Genomic DNA, 23225 nt, shown 5'->3' with positions numbered 1-23225 from the left:
TTCATTATAGAATTCTTGTTCACCCGAGATCCTATGTTCAATTCCCTCCTTTCCCAATATCACTTGTGTGGAAGCAAATATTTTCGTCTCCAATCAGAGCACGCCACATGGAAAAGAAGATTATCCCTTAAATTAATTAATTAAACCATTTATTGGGATAATTAATTAATTTGGATAATATCTTAATTATATGGTATTATCTCATAATTAATAAAGATAATATCATTAATTGGGATATTATCATAATAAAGGGATATTATCTTATAATTAATGAGATAATATCAATAATTCAAGTATTATCTTATCAAAGGGATAATATCCTAATTATAGGATATTATCTTATAATTAACAAGATAATTTAGATATTATCAAAGTCCGACTCAATCTCTACAAAACCCTAGCCCCGAGGCTACGAAACCCTAGCCCCGAGGCTCCTATAAATAGATGACTTCAGTCATCATTCAAGGTACTTCAAAATACTTCAAAACCTAGCTCCAAAACTAGAGAAAATACCTGAAGCTCTCTCTCTCCCTCTCCACTCTCCATATTTTCTCAACACGGCTTCGGCCGCCCGGTTTACACCATACATAAAACTAGGGGTGGCATTTTATACCGAAAAACCGAAAAACCGCAAAAACCAACCGATAATTTACCGCAATGGAACCGCAATCGCAGTAAACCGAACCGCATTTGCGGTATTGAGAACCGAACCGCATTTGCGGTTGCGGTTGCGGTATTTGAAAATAGAAACTTGCGGTTACCGCAAACCGCAAACATATTTGAAATAAAAAAGATATATTTGAGCAAACAATTCAATCTCTTGAATTGGTGGAAAAGGAACCAAACAAGATATCATATTCTTTCACAAATTGCCAAAGATATCTTTGCAATTCCAAGTTCTAAGGTTGCTAGTGAAAATGCTTTTAGCCTAGGCAAGAGGATTGTGGATCCTTTTAGAAGTTCTTTGCATCCTAAAATGGTAAATGCATTAGTGTGTACTAGTGATTGGCTTAGAGCGGACGAATTTTCCTTTTATAAGGAACCAACGGATGATGAGGTTGAATTCTACAAGGAAATGGAATATATGACAACTTGTAAGTAATTAGTTTATTTATGCTCATGTTATTTATGCTTCTTCTTATAATAAAATGTACTAAACTTATGTTGTTTTATTTGTAGAGAGCATTGGTGCTCAAACAACACAACGGGGTTCTTCAAATCCACTCACCACCACCAACACTTGAGTTTGTAACTTTAGTTTGTAACATTGGTGCATTGCATTTTCCTTTTAGTTTGTAACTTTAATTAACTTTGAATTAGATTTTCTTTTGGGTTGTAACTTTAATTCATTTTCCTTTTGGTTTTTAACTTTAAAGAATTTGGAATTGGAATGCTTGAGAAGTTTAACTTTAATTGGAATACTTGGAATTGAAATTTAATTTTCTTTAGGTTATGAATGCTTGAGAAGTTGAGGAGATTGTGAATTTATGACACAAAAAGAACTTGCGGTTTTAAACCGCTAATTTACGGTAACCGACCGATTTTTGCGGTTTACCGCAATGCGGTAAACAGCAAAAAGCGGTCAGTTTGCGGTTTCAAAAATCACCATACCGCAAATAGTCGGTCGGTTTGCGGCTTGGGCAAAAAGTCGCGGTTACCGAACCGCAATCACCCCTACATAAAACTCCGTACCCTTTGCTTAGCTATTGTTTTCCTACAAACACTCGAACTAACTTAGGCATCAGAGGGCCTTTGGCCAACACCTCCCGGGTGTGGTCTATTTACTCCAATCTGTTTTACAGGAATCGAGAAGGAGAGAGAAGGAAGATCGAAGGTTCAAGGATCTAGAAGCGAATATTCTCCCGTGAGATTATTTGCACAAACAACTTGTATCATAAAAACATATTAGATTGTGCCAATAAAGAATGAACGAATGATCTCTAATTCTAAACATGAACTTTCACAATGAACAGTTTAGATTATGCCGCCGCATTATATAGTAAACTCAGAAGAATAATTTGTTCCACAGATTTCCATATTAAGTTACATACCGCTATGCATTATAAAATTTCTCTATATTTAAATTACATAAAGATATTCGATTCTCAATTGCGGACTTCGCATACACCTTTTTGTACTATTGAAAATATCGAATTTCCTTTTTGTTTGATAGTTGGTAGTGTTTCTGATAATTCTAAGAAGAAATATTTTAAAATTTTGATTCGATTTTCGAAATCCAAAAAAGGAACCAAATCGACCGAAAATAGGCCTGGCTTTATCTACAAAGCTGAGTAATTTATCAAATGATTGCATTCATTGGTGGCATATGAGATTTGGATGCATCAATCAAAGCTAATGCACTCGCCACTCACCTTGGCATGAACACCCCACTCTGCTTTTTGGCATAGATTACAAAGTGGGAAATGAAAGTGAAAGGGAAAAATAGACACTGATTCTCATTCTTGGCATTGTAAAAATCAAGCTAAAAGGCAAAATTTCAACAATTCCAAAGGATAGCTACTTACCTTCTATTTGTACATTCGTGTAATATATGATCTTCTTCTCTTTTTCGTTCTTCAATGTTGTTGTCTGATGATCGAGACCGTCATTATTTATGGTTCAATTTTATCAAATATCATTCATGTAGATCAATTTTGTCAAATATCATTCATGTATATCAATTTGTCAAATATCATTCATTCTACATAAAAGATATTTAGAGTCTGACTTAGAAGATATACGATTTCGATCATAAAACTAGTGTGAAAAGTCTTCTTCGTTTGGAAAAGGTTTGTTTCATGACATGACACCTACAAATTTGATCATTATTAGTATCTACTAAAGATTTGCCACTAAGGAACAAAAATATTCATGTGGGGAGAGGGCAATAAACAACACTTGTTTGTTAGGGTGAAAATGAATGGGCTTTTTTCTTGGGGACTTGTAGCTAATGTGAACCTGACTCTATATGACTCATTCCACCCCCAAACATGCATGAAAAATAAAGTGGTCCCCCTTTTCATGTCTTGTCTTCACTTTAACCCAATTATTAGAAGTATGCAGTCTAGCTGTCTTGGTGCAATCCCCTTTTCGTTTAGGTGGAAAAGGTGGGGAATTGTTGGTTTTGCCAAAACTTTTTGAGAAGTTGATAATATTTTTGCCCATTCCCATATTAACCACAACCCTGAGAAAGTAGGCTACAAATATCAGTGATTGTGACTATTCGTAATCCAATATCAGGGGTGAATGGAACATGGATCATCATGGTGTTGAGACAACATAATTCCGTCCACTCCATCTTAGTAATGGGAAATAGACTATATATGTGTTTGATGTAGACCTCGAACTTCATACTCAAACCCAAAACATACTTCATGTTGAGAGTATTTGTCCCACATTAGAAAGTTAAGGGACCAAGCCTGGGTTTATAAGGAATTGAGCTACTTCCCCCATTGTCAATTGGTTTTGGGGTGGAATCTTAACTTCCTTCATGGTATTAGAGCAAGGCTTCACGTGTTGGGCCTAACGGCCACACATGCTCCCACGTCATTCAATATGTTGTCCACGTGTTAGACTTGAAAGTTCGCCACACATGCGGGGGCGTGTTGAGCGTATTTGTCTCACATTGAAAAGTTAAGGGACCAAGCCTAGGTTTATAAGGAATTGGGCTACTCCCCCCATTGCCAATTGGTTTTGGGGTGGAACCTCAACTTCCTTCACTTCATATATGAACCTCAAAACTCAAGCTCATAGCGTCAACTCTCGAGCTAGATTAGGCCATAAATTTGGATCCTTAATCCAAAGTTGTGCCTTAGCTCACCATCTTAGAACATGGATCTGAAGCCCTAGACCTTAAAACCCGAACTTGGGTAAAAAAATTGTACCCTAGGCCCGCCTCAAATTCGAACTTTGAATTTTAGAGGTTGGATTCAAAAATCTAAACATGGACTTTGAATCCTAAACACGAACCATGTGCTCGTTCTTAATTTGATTGGGATAAGTTATCCCAACTTTCTAGTTAGTGATAACTTTCACACATAATTAGGGCAATTAGCCAAACATGAGATTGAATTAGTATGTTTTAATCACTCTTTAATTTCAAATATGAAAATTTCAACTAAATAAGGAAATTCCTAATTCATAATAAAATGATCACTATTATTAAGTAGGTTCCAACGATGATCCGGTTAGGTACAATGATCTCAATGCATCCAACGATCACCAAGACAAGTCCTGTCTAAGCATTTTATATGAGACATGTAGGGAACTAAGAAAAATAGAATACCAGTCCAATTCGGTTTACTTGAACCGGTCTAAATCGGATCAATTTGACCCGGATTCGAGGACAAAGATTTCTATGTTTAATAAGTATGATGCGGAAGTTACCAAAAAAAAATAAAACTGAGTATGATGCGGCTGATGGTGACATGATTCCTCCTCATAGTAACGAGATGGAGCCTCCACTTTCAAATTCTAGTGGGGCACAATTCCGAACACACGGACATCATGCACTGCCACTGATACCTACACATTCCCTCCCTTATTTTAATCTAACATTTTTGCTTTCGCTTTGTCTGCGAGAAATCTGGTGGGCCACCAAACTAAAAATATTAAAAGCTCTGGGTGGGCCCAAACATCACAGCTCAATCGCCTTGAAAGCGTCTCTTTTGCTTGTGTCAACTTGTCGTTTCCTTTCCATAATAATACTTTTGCTTTATATTTTTAAATCAAATTCTTTATATCAATTTTTTTTTAAAAGTTTTTTTTTATCATTTTGTCTTTATTTATTGACTTTTTTATAGTGTAATTTGGAGTATAAAATTGAAACTCTAGCGAACCATTTTATACGTAAAATAATCAATTTGGTCAACAATTTAGTTTCAACAAGATCGTTCTTTAAGAGAGATTCTCTTTCTAGTATAGTTGGATTGGAGTAATTGCTCCCTTAGACAAGGTCCTGAGTTCAAGTTCTAATATTCGTGTTGTAAGTGTGAGCTTAGTGTATTATCCCCCCTCTCAATAAGAAGGGTCCTCAAAAGAGAAATTCTCCCTTATATAACCTATATATATATATATATGTAATGGATTAGTATTTTGTAATATATTCTATTGAGTTTTCAGATATTTAATTTGGCCTGCTATTGGATAATAATATATATGTAAAATCAAAATTAAACTAGTAGGCCAGGAAAAGAAATCTTAAAACTGATTAGACCATTAAAAAGAAACACTTCATCTATATATAAAGTAAAAGACGAAGAATAGTGAAACATTCAAAATACCAAAAAATGTCATTGATTAATGCAAACATTAAAAATTAAAATTATTATTTAAATGAGGATAATATTGTCAATTTATATTTATCCTATTAAAAAATTAAAACTAAAAACAAATAAGATAATGGGTCTTATTTTTATGAAACACAACTACCCATTTTATTTTTTCTTAGTTCTAAAATAAAAGTAAACAAAACAAACACAAAAAATCAATTGGCACATGCTCACGCTAGTTTAAATAAAAAAAATTGGTATGCCTCAACGGAGGTTTGAAATAATTTGGGCTTACATTAAAAAACATATTAAAATAGTTTGGAATATATTCTCTACTTTTATTTATAAGATAAAACTCCCCATTGAATCAAAAATTGTTGATGATAAATGATAGTGATCCATTCTTTTCTTTTTTGTAAAAAGATTCTTAAAATCGTGTAATTTTTTGTTGTTGTTACATTGGGAGGAAAGAAACTCCAGGATTTCGATCCTGAATGTCAAGAAAGGGAAAAGAGGAGGGCCACAACCACTATGATAACCCTCGCTCAACCTTATAAACTTTTATTTTTAAAAGTTCATGTCAACCCAACAACATTAAAATGTTCATGGAAAGTCACTAAGTATGCATAATCAAGAAGCTTATAGGTCAAAATATTAATTATTAGCTCACAAACTCGAAGTTATGGTATAATAGTTTTGATTTAAGTAAATTCTATAAAATTAAAATAAAAACTCGCAAAAGACGTGTAGTTGATATTTCTGCACCCGAGTTTCTATTTTCATTTTCGAATTCTCTTTTTTAATATCGTTTGTAATTAAAAAAAAACAATTAAAAAGAAAAAAAAAAGTAATTCCCACCGAAACGCTCAAACTTTTCTAGTGTTTTTGTCAGTAGCAGCTCAGACTCAGAGCAAGTTCCTCAAAAACCACCACCACCCGCCCCTCTGTTTCTCTTCTCCTCCTCCTCCCTCACTCATAACTCTCTGAACTAAAAAAATTTCTCTCTCTAGGAGTAAAAGTCAAAATGGGTCAACGTCTGCCCAATCCCACCACCCTCTTCACTTCAAGGCCGTCCTCAGCATGCACCTTCCTCTCTCTCCTCGTCATCTGCATTCTGGGCTTTTATACTCTGCATTACGTCCACCCTGCACCCTCCTCCTCAAATCCCCAAACTGCCCTCCGATTCCGCCGGATTTTCCTCTCCCACGCCACCAACGCCACCGTCGCCTCCTACCTCCGCGCCCTCACCCTGCACCCTCACCTCGCCGGAACCCCGCCCTCCCTCGACACCGCCCACTTCGTCCGGGCCCACTTCATGGGCCTGGGCCTCGACACCCGCTCGGTCCACTACAACTCCCTCCTCTCCTACCCCCTCCGCTCCTCACTTTCCGCGCATTTTAGCAACGGCTCCCACGTGGACATCCCGTTGACCGAACCGGGTCTCTCCGCCGAAAACGGCGTCGTCGGAGCCTACCACGCCTACTCTCCCTCCGGGTCGGCGCACGCTAAGGTGGTGTTCGCCAACCACGGCACGGACGAGGACTATCGTGCGCTGGCGGAGCTGGGGGTGAACGTTACCGGGTGTGTAGTGCTGGTGAAGAGAGGCGGTGACTTGCCCAGAGGCGAAGCGGTTGGAAAGGCTGAGCAGAACGGTGCGCTGGCTGTGCTATTGTACACCGAGGGGGGTGATGGGTTTAAAAAGGGTTTTGAGAGGGGGCTTGTGAGGAGCGGCGCGGGGGACCCACTGACCCCTGGGTGGGCCGGGGTTGATGGAGCCGAGAGACTGGACCCGGAGGACCCTGAGGTTTTGAAGAGGTTCCCAAAAATTCCATCTATGCCGCTGTCCGCGGAGGCCGCCGAGCTCCTTCTGGCGACGCTGGGCAGCTCTCCGGTGCCCAATCAATGGCGGGCATCGCTGCCCGCCGGAGTCAGGGGTGTTGGGCCTGGCCCGACAGTGTTGAACTTCACTTACCAGGTTGGTGCCAAATTTTTTTTGTTGCATGGTTTTTAGTCAAATGTGGGGGAAAAAGTTGTGTTTTGGAAATTTTCTGTCTGGAATTGTGTTGATATAAAGCCTTGAATAGAATGTGTGTTCTTTGACTTTTGTGTGTTCTGTTATTTCTGTTTTGTTATCCAGACTGGTGGTTGTGTAAAGTTTTAGTCAAAATTGGATGTGGGCACTGGGGAGGTATAGCTTCAGCTGTAAATTTGGGATTTTGCTAGAAACAGTGTTGTGGAAAAGCTAGTAGAATTTGGGACCAATCTTGGAAGAATTATTGACTTGACTGAAATTTTAGTCAAATGTGGAAATATTTGCTTGTTTTGTCTATATCTCAATTTGCAAACTTTTAGCTAAGAATTAGATAGCTGGAAAGTTTCAAATTTTTGACCTTATAAATTGCAGTAAATTTTTTTAGAATCATGACTTTTGTATACTAGTTGTGGGAATATCATTTTATGGGTGTTGCCACAGGAGAATTGCTTGACTGAGTCACTTGCCTGCATTTTTTCGGGTTTGGATCAGACAGAGTAGCCTAATGGTTGTAATGTTTTTGGGCAGTATATTATACATGTGTTTTATTCATTTCCCCAATATTTTGCGCATACGAACTTGTGTTACACCCAGACTCTCAATTCATAGTAAGTTCACCTATTTAAGGAAACGAAGCCAAATGCTATTTTTTTTCTTCTGTCAACAGCATAAGAGAAGAATGCAGAGTAAGAAATGCCAAATAATTTGGTTGAATTAAATAAACGTTTAAATAAGATTGATGACATTTCCATAACTGTACAATATTGAGAATTTTGAGTGCCACAATGTTCATATTTATGTGGAAATTCGATACTCGTTTGCTGAGGAGTACACATGTTTCTTTCATTGTGCTTATGAGGGCTTATCTTTTAGTCTCTGTTAGAAAGCCTGTTGTTCTGTTGCTTTGTGTTGCATCATCTACCATGTCATCGATATCTCCTTTCGATAAATGTCTTTCTGCGTTCTTTTATATTCTCCTCTTTTGCTTTTAAATAATTTGTTTATCTACCTATTAGAGTTTCTGAAACAAATAACCCTAAAGAAATAAGGAGAAATTATTACAATTTAACCCTGTTCCCTGATAACATTCTTCCCCACTCCCTCTCTCCTTGTATATATTTTTTAATCTTGTACTTTATGTGTCTTAATTTTAGGGGGAGAAAAAGGTGGTGGCAATTCATAATGTTTTTGCTGTCATAAGGGGCGCAGAGGAGCCTGACCGCTATGTGCTGCTTGGCAACCATAGAGATGCATGGACATATGGGGCTGTTGATCCCAATAGTGGAACTGCAGTGTTACTTGACATTGCTCGTAGATACGATCTTTTGATGCGTTCGGGTTGGATTCCTAGGAGGACGATTATTCTCTGTAGCTGGGATGCGGAAGAGTTTGGAATGGTAGGTGATTCTTAATCATAATTGCCAGTTGATGTTAACCAGTGTTTTTGTGTGTTGTGTTTTGGAAGAGAGGTGGCTGAATCCGGGCACCCATCCTAATTTTAAAAGAGACCCATGGGTTGGTGACAGAACTGCAGTTGCAATTATTTTAGAGACTCTACTATGGATGCTTGAAGTAGTGCACTTGTTTTGTTTGTATATGCATGGAATAGATTAGTGTCTCTCTTTGTTTGTATTTACATAATACTAAATAATAGTTGTTCTATCTGAAAACTTCAATGTATTGATCTCTCAAGTTTAAATTCATTATGTTCTATCCTTCCAGGTAGGATCTACTGAGTGGGTTGAACAAAACCTTGCTAATTTGGGCTCCAAAGCTGTTGCCTACCTTAATGTAGACTGTGCAGTTCAAGGGCCAGGATTATTTGTTCGCGCGACTCCTCAGCTGGACAATCTTATTGTTGAGGTTACAAAGAAGGTAAACTAAATAATCATAGACATGACTACAATTATAAACAAATTATGGTCAGTTTCCATGGACGTGAGTTGGTGTTGACGCCTGTATTTGAGTAAATGTGCTTAACTTGTATTCAATCTGACTTCAGGTTAAAGATCCTGATTCAGAGGGTGCCACTGTATATGAAACGTGGATGGCTGCAAATAGAAGCATTGATGTAAGTGAACATCCACAACTCCCTTTCTTGCTCACATACTTTCAAGTATTATCTGCTATGACTGTTTTGGTGAGCATGTTCTGTCATGGATTTGCAGATCCAAAGACTTAGTGCACTGGATTCTGATTTTGCCCCATTTGTGCAACATGCAGGAGTTCCTTCCATTGATATGTACTATGGGAGAGGTACACCCTCTTATTTTCCATACTTCTGGATTGACAAATTTTTGGGCCAAAATTTAAGGGCTAACCAAATTGTATAAACATGTAGGTTTGCTTGTAAGTCAAGTAGCAAAGTTAAGTTTTCATGTTAATATTGCAGTAGTGTGATGAATCTTCATTCTTGTTCAGATTTTCCCGTCTATCACACTGCTTTTGATGCCTATGACTGGATGGTAAACTTTGGAGATCCTTTGTTTCAGCGTCATGTGGCTGGTCAGCATACTATTATCATTTGTCCACAAAAGTATTTGTTATCGGGTTTTTTTATAATAGATTTGAAGACTATTACTTTATTGTTGAAAGTTCAATGTTACTTCTGCTGTGGTTTTCTCAGTTGCTGGAATATGGGGACTTCTAGCCCTTCACCTGGCTGACGATTCAATTCTACCTTTCAATTTCCTCTCTTATGTGGATCAATTAAAGGTGTTAATCTTCTCCGAGTAGTGTTAAGAACTTTTTTTCTTAAATTTCTTCTTTATGTGAAATATGGATTGTTAACATTTTTCCTTACTGATTTTGTTTGGTGGAATTGGGAATTGCTAAACTATATAATTTTAAGTTGAGTTTGGGCGAGCTGAAATAAAAAATGTCTTCAGATACAGCACAGTTTTCTCTAAAGTAATTTATTGGATTTGAGTGTCAGATGAATCACATATGACAAAGGCTTTCTCTTCTTAAAAATCAAAGTTTTGTTTTTGGTTCGAAAAAAGCAAAGTCAAATATATGAAATAGGCACAAATTTAAGGTCCCTTGAATGCAAGGTAGAATGAGTAAAATTAAGATAGAAATGACGAAAGCATTTTTTTTTTAAAAATAAGTGCTTGTGGTTGAATGATGGGCATCCTAAGGTTCCTTTATGCATCTGGTTGGCCCTTTTTGAACTTAATACTAACCCTATATATTTTCGAATTGTGGGCAGCATTATAAAGATGTTTTGAGCAGCTTGTTGGATGGGAGTGTATCTCTACATCCCCTGACAACAGCAATTCAGGAATTTGCCTACGCCGCAAAAGAAGTTGAACATGAAGTGCAGGTGAAATCAGAAATTTACTCAAAACTCTTTGTTTTTTTTTTATACTATACTAGAGCCTTTCTTTGCTGTCAATTAGTCAAAATTAATGGTCAAAGATTGATTAAAAAATTTATTCATGTCAACGCAAAACATTCGAAATAGTTCCTTTTTTTTTCTGGTCGAGCATTCCAATTATGTCATGCCAAGAGCAGCATTGAAAAGCTTTAAACACTTCCACAATAAGGTCTGGAACAACTAAGACAACCACAGCAATCGAATCAAACCCATGGGTTTATTATTCCTCGTCTAGATAAATGGGGAGTTAACGCAGTTCAATGACAATCAAATAGTACCAATTGGTCAATGCATATGGGCAATTGAGTCTCAGATTGTTTTATTTAACTGCATATCTTTATGCAATTTTTGTTCACATTTTCTGGGAAAGAAAGTCAATTTTTACGCACATATATCTCTGCATTGAATTTTTTTTTTTTTCCCCTTGGAAAACTCAGTGAAACTTATCCTTCTTGTTTTGAAATGCAGAGGCTGAGAGATGTACAAAGTACAAGTGAGTTAGTATTGTTGAAGAAGCGGACCCTGAATGATCGGCTGATGCTTGCCGAAAGAGGCTTCCTTGATTCAGATGGACTTGAAGGAAGACAGTGGTTCAAGCATCTTGTAAGTACTTCTGTTTTCCTTGGTTCGCTAAAGTTGATGGCCAATGATTACATATTGAATTGTAGTAGTAGTCTTGTCTTGTACGCGTCCGTAGGCCTTTGACATACAGAGGAGAGTTAATACAAGCACATTGCATAATTTTTCCCTCCTCTTCTTCTTGTAGGTTTATGCGCCTTCTAGTGACCATGAAAGCAAACTATTCTTCTTTCCGGGAGTAGCAGATGCAATATTTCAAGCAAAGAGAATGAGTGGGAGAGAAGGGCAGGCCAAAATTCAGCATGAGATTTGGAGAGTGGCCAGAGCCATTCAGAGGGCTGCCAGTTCTCTAAGAGGGGAAATTTTCTGATAAATGTATACAAGAAAAGAGAACCTCAGAAACATCTCCGCCCTGACTTGTACGTATGAGAGCAATGAGTAGAAGAATAGATCTTTTGGCCCTGTAATGTAAACCTACAGTTTTTGTACACAGTAATAAAGTTATCTGAATGAAATTATGAAGCTTTTAAGCTTTTTACATATAGAGATTAGAAGCTTTTTTTCTTATAAATGGCAAGGGTCTTGTAGCTCAAGTGGTCATTCCTGCACTCAAAGTCCCATATTCGAATCCCCCTCTCTAACTATCGCTTTAATACAAAGAAAAGAAAGTGAGTCAAATGGGCAGAAGAGAAAAAGTGTTATTGATTCATAAATTGAACTAAAACCAAAAAGTATCTAAAAACAAAAAGGAAAAAGTATATTAAAAAAAAAAATTGAAACAATTTGTAAAAAGGCTCGCGCCAGGTAGGGGTCGAACCTACGACCTTCTGCTTAGGAAACAGACGCTCTATCCACTGAGCTACAGGCGCTTGTTGTTCTACCTTCTTCCGTTAATTGTATATGTACATACTTTATAAGCTTCCCGCCTATTTAATTCGAAATTAACAAGCAGAAATTAGCAGATTCTTCAGAACTTCAGAACTTGAGAAATTGAGAGAGAGAGAGAGAGAGAGAGATGGAGGAATCTATACGGAGCTTGTGCAAGGGCGTAGCGTCCTTCTGCAACCACCTCCAGAGCAGCTGCGACGCCCTAAAAACCTCCGTCGACCGCCGCGCAATCCCTCTCGATACGGCGTCGTCCACCTTCCTCCAATCCCTCAACCGCCGCGTCTCCGCCGCCGGCACCCAGCTCAACCTCCTCGAAACGATGTCGTTCGGAACCGTCTCCTTCGAGGAGCTCCTGGGCCACTGCACCGAGGTCTACAAGGACAACCAAACCCGCCTCCTCCACCTCCAACGTCGTCTCTCTCCTTCGTCCACTTACGACCCCGGTACTCATTTTCTCGCCGCCCAAACACGCCCTTATATTTATTCGTAATTGTTGACTAATTCTGATTTTGATGTAGAAATTGAGATCGACGATCACGAAACTACGCCGGTTGATCCAGAGGACGGATTCGATCCCCGTGTCAGTGATGAAGAAGACGACTCTTTGTATCCTTGTTAAAGAAATGAAAATTGGAATTGGAATTGGAATTGGAATTGGAATTGAATTTGCATTTGTGTTTTCTTAGTGAGCTTTTGCTTAGATTGGACGAGTCTTTGAGTTTAAAGAAGCTTGGACTTTCGGATGCTTCCCTTGCCACTTTAGCATTTCAAGGTGAGAAATTGAAATGAAACCCTAAGTCTTTGTTTGTCTGTGATTTCTTGTTCACAAAAATGCTGGAAATTTTCTTACTTGTTTTCTAGCTGTCATGCAATTCACTTCTGTCGCTTACTCTCTTGCAGCTAATGCTAGAAATGAGGATCCAGATATACATTTGCATGAGTTTAAGTCCTTTAAGGGGTCATATGATCATTCCACGGATACCTCGGGAGCTTCTGGCGATGGATTGCTCTCTGATTTTGGTATGTAACGTCGTCTTTATAGGTCCATTTTGTTAGAGACTCATCACTTTAGTTGTGAACAAAATCAAATGATTGCCCATATTGGTATTGGCATTCTGTGTAAAATAAATGCAGGGGAAGGTGAGGATAAACCAAAGCTAGCTCAAGTTCCTTTGCCTCTTGTAAATGTATCTAGGGATGATTATGAGAGTCTTCCTTCCTACATGAAAAGCCTAGCACCTTGGGAGGTATGGAATTTCTACCTCATGTTTCTTGTAGTTGAATTTATGTCTGCAAGTTTTGCTTACTTTAGTGCAATATAATGCTTTAATCACCTGCATCATGAAAAAGGGAACTGCTCCTGTACCTGTATTTTGGAATCATATGGTGAAATTATAGCCAGTATTATCTAACAATTGAGAATGGATTAAATTAAGTTAATAACGAAAAGACAAAAGGAGAGCAGAGATAGTTGCTTAATGAATTTATACGATTCTGATAGCTCTAAGATGAACAATTGTGGATATTGAATTGTACAATTTTGCTTAAGTGAGAAGGGATATTGAATTGTACAATTTTGGCTTATGATACTTACTAATGTTATGATGAACATTCCGAGTTAGTTGTGGTAGACCTTTGAGAATGATAACCCCAAAATTTTACATTATGACAAGCCCGAAGGTAAAAGACCAGAAAAGAAAGCGCAGTTTCGTCATTGTTCATCTTCTGGTGTAGAAACATAATTTGAGGATGTTGCAGAGCAGATTTAACCATGGTTCATGGATTTCTCTTGTCTAAATAGCATTCTCCTTGCACATGGATATGCTGTATCTTTAAAGCTAATTGATAGAGTTAAAATGGCTTTTCAAATTTGTATAAACCCTATAAAATGAACAAAGATGCGAAGTTTATGAATATGCATAATGCACTGTAACCTAAATGATTTTGATATAGTGGAATTATATGTAACATAAAAATAATGCTGACAAATTGTCTCTGGTTTCATAGAAACCAAAAACAAAAAATGGTGCATTAGAAACTTACAAAGTTCAATTTTTTACTCTGTACTCATCAAAATATCACAGTTTGCTTTATAGTTTATCACTCAAAAGAACAAATGAACTGATTGCTATATGATATCCGAGCATAATTTTGATTTTGTGATGTCGATTTAGTTGCTCATGTTGATTTTGATTTCTAAAGTTTTTGTGTTTTGTACTTGTACTGAACTCGACGTTAAGGACCTGCTTGATGCTGTTGAGAAAATTAATTCAGGCCTGAAAGGAAAAGCAAAGGGAAGTAGTTTCTTCCACCAGGATGAAATTTCATCCTTGGGTTTGGGTAAGTGATTCTTTAAACTCTGCCTAAACTTTTGTTTCATTCAATATAGGCTGCTGACAGCTATGCTTGCTTGTTGGCATATGCAAAACTCTCACTCGAAATCTCTTAACCGCCAAAATTTTCAACAAATAGCTTGTGATGGGTAAAATTATTTATTTATTTATAGATGTCAATTTCCAGGACCTGATTTTGGTGATATTTTTGTTGATAATAGGGCCTAAAGCGAGATCTTATTTGCTGCTGCTTGTACGCATGAATCGATTAGTTGTTGAGACTGTTGATGGTTTAATATCATACAGAGTTTTGTAAGGACATTGTTAGATAATTTAATTTAACTTATTTAACTTATTAACTTAATTTAACTTATTTAAGTTGCTAACTTAATTTAACTTAATTGGCCCAGAGTTTTGTACTCTGCTCTCTTTGTCTTTTCGTTATTAACTTAATTTAATCCATTCTCAATTGTTAGATAATACTGGCTATAATTTCATCTAAAATTGCCTTTTTCCCCTTAAATAAATAATTGCAGCAGTTTTTTTTTAACTAGAAGCTTCTAGAAATTACTACCTACCTGTTCCATCACTAGCTTGACGGACTCACTTATGACATTCATCAGTCTGTCATCTTCGACTAAACAATCTCAAATTTCTTGGACAGGAAGATCACCAACATCAGTTAGCACCCATTTCACCAAAACAATTTCCAAGTCCAAAAATCCACATAAACCCAAAATTAAACACTACCCAACATGGAAAATAGGTACCTTTAGCACTAGGAACATGTATATAACTCGGCTCTGACCCTTCTCTATCAAAGCACTAGGAATATTGGTTGGCATTGCTGTCACAAAAACCCATGTACTTATAATCATTTTGTGGTTGAGAAATCAGAGAGATAGAGAGGCTGTGAAGAGAAGTGAGAAAAACTTGAAAATGATCAAAGCAGAGAGAGAATCAACAGGAAAAAATCGCTCAAATTGATTTTACTTGAACCAAAATATCCCACTCGTGTGTTTTGTGTGTTTCAGTTTGCTTTATATTCATAAATGATCAAGAGAAACTCGAATTACAATTACATAAACTGATCACAATTACAGAATGAATTGAATAAAAAACGTGCTAGCTCTCCTAAACACCATGTACTTATAATCGTTTTGTGGTTCAAAAACCATGTACTTACATCTGATATCAATTAAAGAATAAACTAGACAATAGGAAACGTGTTCTCCAAGAGATCAGAAGGCTCGGCACTTCCTGGAGCTGGTCAGAAACTTGTTCTTTGTCAAAACCCGACCTCGTCCCGGCTTAGACGGCAAAGGCAAGTTCTTGATGTCGATAACTTGAATTTTCTTTCGCTTGTTTTGGAACTCTTGATAGCCTTGGTGAAGCTTTCGAACACTAGTCTCCAACTTCTCTTCATCATTCCAATCTTGCCGATGATGAACATCATGATCAGCAAATTTTGTGTGCTCCTTAGGGTTTTGTTGGCTCTCCAAAAAATCAGAGAAGGCTCCGCACTTGCTCGAACTGGTCAACAGCTTGTTCTTGCTCAAAACCCGGCCTTGCTGCGGCTTAGACGGCAAAGGCAAGTTCTCGATGTCAAGAAGTTGAATTCTCTTTCTCTTGTTTTGGAACTCTTGATAGCCTTGGTGAAGCTTTCGCTTGCTATTCTCCAACTTCTCTTCGTCATCCCAGTCTTGCCGTTGATGATGAGCATCAGATTTTGTTGGCCCCGTAGGGTTTTGATGACAAGAAGATGGAGGTGGTGCGCTTAGCATCAAGCGGACGGTCTCCAAATCCTTGCCTTTGCCGAAATTGCCGTAACGTGGTGGTTTCTTGGGCTTCTGGAGAATTGCCAAGTTGCGCTCATCAAGTTTGACGTCGTCGAACAAGTTGGAGGGATCGAAAGTGGTGGTTTCACTTTCAAGGTCGTAGAGGGGAAGGCAAGCGAGTCCATCAAAGCCGTCGTCGTCGTCAACGTCAACGTCAACAGAAGCCTCTCGCTGGCATCGCTCTTCCTTCAAAGCCTTCATCTTGTCTGAAAGAGAAAGTAGCTAGTGGTGAAGTGAAGGGTCTCTCGATCGTTTGAAAGAGAAAAGATTATAGCGAATTTTGGAAACCCTAAATCACAGTAGCTAGTGTTTACAAAAGACTCAGGCTACATATGTATTTATAGTTTTCTGTTTCCTAATCTCGTTGGGAAAGCTAATATTTTATTTAAATTTATTCTACTGCACTTTCTAACCCTAACTTGCCACACCCTTGCCAAACGCAAATGGGCCCACTCGTGTGTTCGTGTTTTGTGCTTCAATTAACTACGCAAGCGAAGTTGGAGTTCTTTTTTTATTTTTATTTTTGTTGCAGAAGTTGGAGTTATTTAGAAACTCTCTTTTATTACGTACCCCAAACAACATACAATTATTTTCCTCTTATCAAGTTATTAATTTTTTTTTTTTTGTCAAGCCAACCCAAATGAAAAATCAATGCACGCCTAATTTCACTTGAGTGTTACTACTTCCATTTGTTACTACTAAACCAGGTATTACTATTTCTAATAATTACATGTCCTATGAAAATTTTCGGGGGCCAAAAATTTAACATGTACCAAATATTTAGAGCAAGAAGAAAAAAAATAAAGATTGCAGAAGAAAATTTAACATGCATTAAACTTATTTTGAAATACGTTAAGCTCTGTAGTCATTTTAATTATTTTTTCATCAAGTTTTTTTAACCTATTTGGTTTGTTATGATAAGAATTAGGATTTTCCAACTAAATCTATCCAAGTATAGCTATTTATTTTTAATTTTTATACTAAAAAATCAGTATCTACTAAAACCCAAAAGAGAAAGATATAAAAATCAGGAAAGAAAAGCCAATATAACTTCACATTATTACTCAAAAATGAATTTATTAGGGTGGCCATTAACTTCAAACATGCAAAATCCGTTTAATATTTTACAATACATTGCCTTGATTGGTGAAAACTTAGAAAACATTGGAAGGGCCAGGGCCACCTCTGGTCTAAAGGTAGCTCCGCCCCTATATATATATGAAAATATTATCTTACTAGAGAGTTCACAATAGAAAGAAAAAATATATAAATATATTTATATAATCAGGGGAGGCTCTGAGCACAAGTAAGCAAAGGCGGCAACCTAGAGCCTCCAAACTCATAGGGCTTCTCGTTTTTATATTTATCTAGTACGATGCTATATATAAATTTTTAAAATAAAAATTATATATAAAAATTATGTTAGGCCAAATTATTCAATCAAAATTAAGAAAAGTTCAGCTTGAAAAAGGTCTACTTATTCATTAAATTCATAGTCTAAGCCAATTGACTTAGTTGAATAAAAGTAAGAAATTAAACACATTGGGAAATTAGTCTTGAAGAATTTTTTGGTTTAGTCTCCATGTGTACCAAAGCAAGGCGCATGATAATTTTATCATTTTGATATCTGATCGGTTCATAATTGTATATCATTTTGTACCCTTCTAGCTTATGATTTGGTTATGTTATTGAGTTAAACTTGTGCTTTTAATCCATTTTCTGTTTTGATAAGTCCATAATTTCATACACTTGCTTGCCTTCTTTACTTAGTGATTTTGCTTAGTTTCTCTTTATTTTGAGTCACTTGCCTCTGTTTGTGTGTTTTGTAGGTTAAGATAGCAAGAGATCACATTTGATGCAATCCATGCATGTTTAGGGCTGATTGGGATAAGAGCAAGAGCTTAAAGACAAAACCAAAGTTGGGCCACACTTCTTGTCAGTCCAGTTTCGTAAGTCACCTTGCAGGTCTCATTTCAGCAATCTGCACAACTCGGATGAGGAGACATTCTTCATAGACGTTGTTCAATTGGGTGTCTAGTATAACATATCCAAAATTCAGCCCAATTGAACATATGTGGAGTCCTTAGCCCGTCCAACACTGAACCATGCTCAGGAGGATTTGCAGCTGCCAGCTTTGAGCCTTGTCTCCTCCTTTAAGCCATGTGCCTCACCCATGCTGCAACTGACTTTGGATCCAACATAATGAGTGAAGTGGGGAGGCATTCCAGCAATGAAATTCTAAAGGAGCAAGTTGGTACATAATGGAGCTATTAAAGAGAAAGCATGTGCATGCATGTAAAGCATAAATGAAATGAAGTCAATTCCTGTCTCTGTTCGGTAGCCAAATTGCAAGGCCCAAAACGCACACTTCTACTGCTCCGATGGGAATACTTTCTTCATAGAAGTTGTTCCAATGGGTGTCTACTATAACATATCCAAATTTGAGCCCCATTTGATACGTTTTGAAACCTCTGGCCTTCCTACACCAAGTCTGGTTCAGAAGACTCGTTTTTGTTCAACAACCAAAAGAAGACCACATGGGTTGGCAGCAAAAGGCAGCCACAATTGATCACCTTTGATCCCATGTGAAGAAAGCTTGAGGTGCAGCAAAAGAAGTATGGGGTGAGATTGATTCCAACCACACTAACATAGACAAGATGAAGTGTGAGTTATGGGTTGTATTAAAAGAGGAATGGTGGTGTTGGATTTCATCATGTTGTTCTTCCCTCTTAGCCCTATAAATAGAGAAGCCTTCAAGCTTCAAAACAGACCCCAAGGGGGGGAGCTCTCAAACACTTCTCTAGAGCTCCCTTCCCTTCTCTCCCTCAAATTCTCTTAGTTTCCTTTCAAGTTGTCAATTGTTGTAACAAAATGAGTTTACTAAATTTTCCTTCAAGTTTTCTTAGTTCTACTTTACTTTTATTTGTAATGTACATTCTTTCTTAAGTATTCAAGTTTAATTAGTTTCCAAGTTTCAATTATGGTTTTTGTTCTTATTCATTATGCTTATAAGTTAATATGCTAGTTTGAATGATTGATCACCATTTAGGCTTGCATGTTAGCTATCTTGGTTTGAATTAAGAGTAGACACCATGCTTTAATTCGAATTGAACTATGAATAGGAAGAGTATGTATGGACATTCGACAACAGGGATTAGATACATGCTTGGTTGTTTAAATTGTTCTTCTATGCTTAATGGGTTCCTAATGCTTAGTTTTAGGTTAGACAACAAATGATCAAATTAGGGAATTAGGAACACAAGGTTAGGACCAAACACCATGGCTTAATCATACTTTAGCTAGAATCAATCCGTTAATCTAATTGAACTTGGGAACTTATTTGCTTGAGTTATTTCCTTTTTTCTTGTTTTATTTATTTTCTTTTTCATTTCTATTTTGTGTAGGGGAAATGAATTGGATCATTCAATCACCAATCCCTGTGGAATCGACCTCGCACTTACATATGCTATACTACCAAACGGCTCGTGCACTTGCGAGTATCACAAGTTGAGGATGTAGCTGAATCGACGCAACAATATCTTTGCAGTCAACTCTCTCACCAGCTTAGCTGCTACCATTGCAGTCATCCCATCAACAGTGTCAAGCTGCGGGTTGAATTCAACGACATCCACAGCAACAACGTCGCCTTGGAGGATGTGGAGTATGTTGAGAACATCACGGAAGGAAAGACCCCCAGGCTCAATGTGTGACACTCCGGGAGCAAATGCAGGATCAAGGCAATCTACATCTATCAAGATAAGAGTCACTCTCAGTACTCTTGTAAGTACATGCAGACATATAAATACACATGGGACATGGACGGAGGGAGCGAGAGAAAGAGAGAGAGGGAGAAGAGAGACCAGACCAGGTTTTCGAAAAAAATGACAATCTCTTGAAAAGATTTGCATTTCATACTGCTCAAATTCAGCAACCAAGTTCATCAGGACATTCAACTTAATTAGAGTGCAAGAGCATATGAGAACTACACATTAGGTTAAATACTGAATAGATATAAAGGATAAGAAAAAGAAGAAGCATTGTTCATAGGATGACAAAGACATGTCGAATGAAACTTGTTATAGTAAGTGACAACATACTCGTATTTTTTTGGTTACATTAGAAGGAAAGAAACTCTGGAGTTTTGATCCTGGGAGTCAACTTAGGGGAAGGGGAAAGGCTACAACCACTCTGGTAACCCCGCTCTACACCTCAAGTACGTATTTGATTATATTTCCAAATCACATGCATAATATTTTCTGAATAAATTAATTAAAAACTCTAAAATATAAACATTTTTTAACAGAGTAAAGATCACATATGAAGGTAACAGAGGTACTATGAGGAATCATTTGCCATAAATGCAATGACTAAGGGTCCTTTCCACTATTTTTCACAAACCCTATACAACTTAGACACTTAGTAAAACATTATTCCCACAAATTGGCAGGAGTACCTCCAACTAAGTGGTAACTTCTAACTGGTTTCCTCTTTCATAGAAGTTGAAAACTTCAGTAAAGAAAGGTAATTCTGAGGTTTTAGTTTGACACCTTCTGCAATTCAACGAATGAAGTACTTTTCTCTCTTTTGAAAAATAACCCTATGATATAAGCTTTTTGAGAAATTGGCCAAATGCCATCTCTACTGAATTTAACATTTTATTCCTTTTTATTAAGAAAACCTAATCCTAGTAGGAGGACCTAAATATAAATCCTGTTCCTACTAAGACTTGTAGTTAAGAAGACTAGGAGTAGGAAAATTGGTTATTAGCAATGAAGAAGTTAAAGGTAAAATTTCTTTATTACTTTTCAACAAATTAGTAATTACAACCAAATATGAACTTGTACTAATAATCCTAATCCAAATATACTATGCATTCCTAAATAGGAAACTAATAAAACCGAACAAACCTTAAAATACCAGAATATGAGGCCCAATCCTCCTCAGTCGTCGTCAGCATTGGCACGTAGTTGTCTCCATTGCTCACTTTTACATTTTCTGTCAACATACAAGCCCAAAGTATTTTCAGTTCCGTTAAAGTTTAGGAGAAAAAGAGAGATGTCTTGATGATCAGTTCAAGCGTAAGAATGATGTCTATGGTGATCCTTATCACGTGAAGAATAGGAGGAATTGTGATAGTCACGATCTCTGTGATGTCTTCATTTCTCCAAATGCCCCTCTGAATATTTTGCTGCTGTATCCTTGGAACGATAACTTCGGTCATGCTTCTGTATGTCTCTCTCCTCCCTCTCCTTGTTTTTATCGTCAATAGCTGATGGGCTATTTTCCTTTGGAATTGGTTGAGAGATTGAATTCCATGACTTGTTAGTAAAAGAAGAATCTCCTCCATCCTTACAGACTGGTATGTAGTTTGCTTTAGGAAGGCTGTACAGATGAGCCAGCACCCTACAAACTTGGTCAATCCCTGATTTCTCAGCTTCAAATGCCTTCCACCATGGCGGATTCTCAGGAAGTGGCACTCGAAACCTCCGAGCAGCAGCGTAAACTACACCACAAGCAACGACCTCACTCTTGAATCGCACACACAATGTCGTACGCAAACTGTCATTTGCTAGATTCCAGGCTTCTTGTGTTAATTCCCTCGGTGTCGGTGTCCCCAGAGTGGTAAGATAATTTGATATAAACTTATGAGGATTCTCAACATGACAAACGAAACCCATCTCCTTTACAATATGTCTTTCCGCTCTACTTAACTCCGTCTTCAAGTCCGAATATTTCTTTGAATTCAAGTCCAAAGGCTCAATGGCTAGCTTGTTCTCCCTCCTACATTCCATCCTGTGGAAAACAATGATAACCTGCCTGGCTTTTTTAGGGCATTCCTCCTCCAGTTTTGATGCAAGCCACAAACAGCTAGCTGCAACTTTCTTGACGTTGAAGCCTGCAAACGACTTCTTACATTAGAATCGGTGAAACAGAACCTGACCAGTGGCCATAACTGCTTGAGGTAATTTGAGCAAAATTCCGCTTTCTTGGATTAACTCACAGCCATAGATTCTGAGCATTGTCTCCGTGGCCTCATCTATGCCGTCCTCTCTCGACGGCGATGAGGAGGATTAGTTGTACAAGTCTTCATATTTGGTTGTAATTCCTTACTAATTTGTTGTTGAAACTTGAAACTAATAAAGAAATTTTACCTCAACTTGTTTATTGCTAAAATAGTGCCTCTAGACAGTTTCCATTATTTGATCAGCATGCGAACATAACTTGGCATAAAAAATATCAACCAGGTAGACATTGATGTTTCTTTCTCTACAAATTACAACGGTGGTAGAGAAAAAACCAATTTCAGGTTCCAATGGATAGAGCATGCTAACTACAAGTACAACTATTTTCCTATTCCTCATCTCTCTACTCTTTAATCAACAAAATAAAACATCCAATACATTTTGAAAGGTAAAATGAACCTTGGTCTTGCATAAAACAAGATAACCGAGTTTTATTAGTTAAAAAGGAAAGACGACAATAAACAAAGCTGTGAAGAAATAACGGTATAAGCCAAACCAATTGGTTTTTTTTTCTTTTTGGGTTGAAAAGGTACTTCATTAACTGCCAAAAGGTAAGGAAAGAGGGAAAAAGCCAAAACAACGAACATGGCCGGATGGCACCAGCTACCCGAAAGACACAAGAGGGCAGCCAAACAAACAAAGACCGACCAAAGCAAGCTAGCCATTCCATATCCCACCACCAGCCACGGGAGGACAAGGCAAGCCGTCACGAAATAAAATGAAGACGAGGGAGGAAGAGCGACTGTCAAACCAATTGTTAAGAAGGTAACAAATTAGGTATAGTTTTCAATTACAGTGCTTATAAATATTTGTGCTTAAATTCAATCATTTCTTTACATTTATTTGAGAATTGAAATGCTAAATCATAAGCTCTCCCACGGAT

The 23225-nt window shown here is 37.5% G+C and overlaps 3 protein-coding genes, 1 non-coding gene and 1 pseudogene across 4 annotated transcripts; 2 read left to right on the top strand and 3 right to left on the bottom strand.

Annotated features, from left to right (window-relative positions):
* Positions 1-6151: 6151 nt before the first annotated feature.
* Positions 6152-11791, top strand: AMP1 (Peptidase M28 family protein). The gene is made up of 10 exons (XM_088256018.1): positions 6152-7245; positions 8457-8703; positions 9029-9177; positions 9305-9373; positions 9471-9558; positions 9724-9807; positions 9929-10017; positions 10514-10627; positions 11150-11284; positions 11448-11791. The coding sequence occupies exons 1-10, from the start codon at positions 6295-6297 to the stop codon at positions 11628-11630; spliced, it is 2109 nt and encodes a 702-aa protein (XP_088112144.1). The 5' UTR covers positions 6152-6294; the 3' UTR covers positions 11631-11791.
* A 265-nt stretch (positions 11792-12056) lies between these two features.
* Positions 12057-12129, bottom strand: TRNAR-CCU (transfer RNA arginine (anticodon CCU)). The gene has a single exon. It is a non-coding gene; the product is annotated as a tRNA-Arg (tRNA).
* Positions 12130-12234: 105 nt separating this feature from the next.
* LOC110748841 (uncharacterized) lies at positions 12235-14903 on the top strand. The gene is made up of 7 exons (XM_021948807.2): positions 12235-12591; positions 12667-12754; positions 12850-12920; positions 13049-13168; positions 13283-13395; positions 14389-14488; positions 14703-14903. Exons 1-7 carry the CDS (start codon positions 12276-12278, stop codon positions 14795-14797), a joined length of 903 nt encoding a protein of 300 aa, XP_021804499.1. The 5' UTR covers positions 12235-12275; the 3' UTR covers positions 14798-14903.
* An 812-nt stretch (positions 14904-15715) lies between these two features.
* Positions 15716-16652, bottom strand: LOC148293265 (uncharacterized). Its single transcript, XM_088256098.1, has one exon. It carries the CDS (start codon positions 16518-16520, stop codon positions 15723-15725), a length of 798 nt encoding a protein of 265 aa, XP_088112224.1. The 5' UTR covers positions 16521-16652; the 3' UTR covers positions 15716-15722.
* A 4519-nt stretch (positions 16653-21171) lies between these two features.
* On the bottom strand, positions 21172-22409 carry LOC110748834 (cyclin-L1-1-like; annotated as a pseudogene).
* Between the last annotated feature and the right edge of the window lie 816 nt (positions 22410-23225).

The sequence above is a fragment of the Prunus avium genome, chromosome 7, assembly GCF_965620075.1.
Source record: "Prunus avium chromosome 7, drPruAviu1.hap1.1, whole genome shotgun sequence".
In the NCBI taxonomy this organism is placed as follows: Eukaryota; Viridiplantae; Streptophyta; class Magnoliopsida; order Rosales; family Rosaceae; genus Prunus; species Prunus avium.
This window is presented reverse-complemented; position numbering and strand designations above follow the sequence as displayed.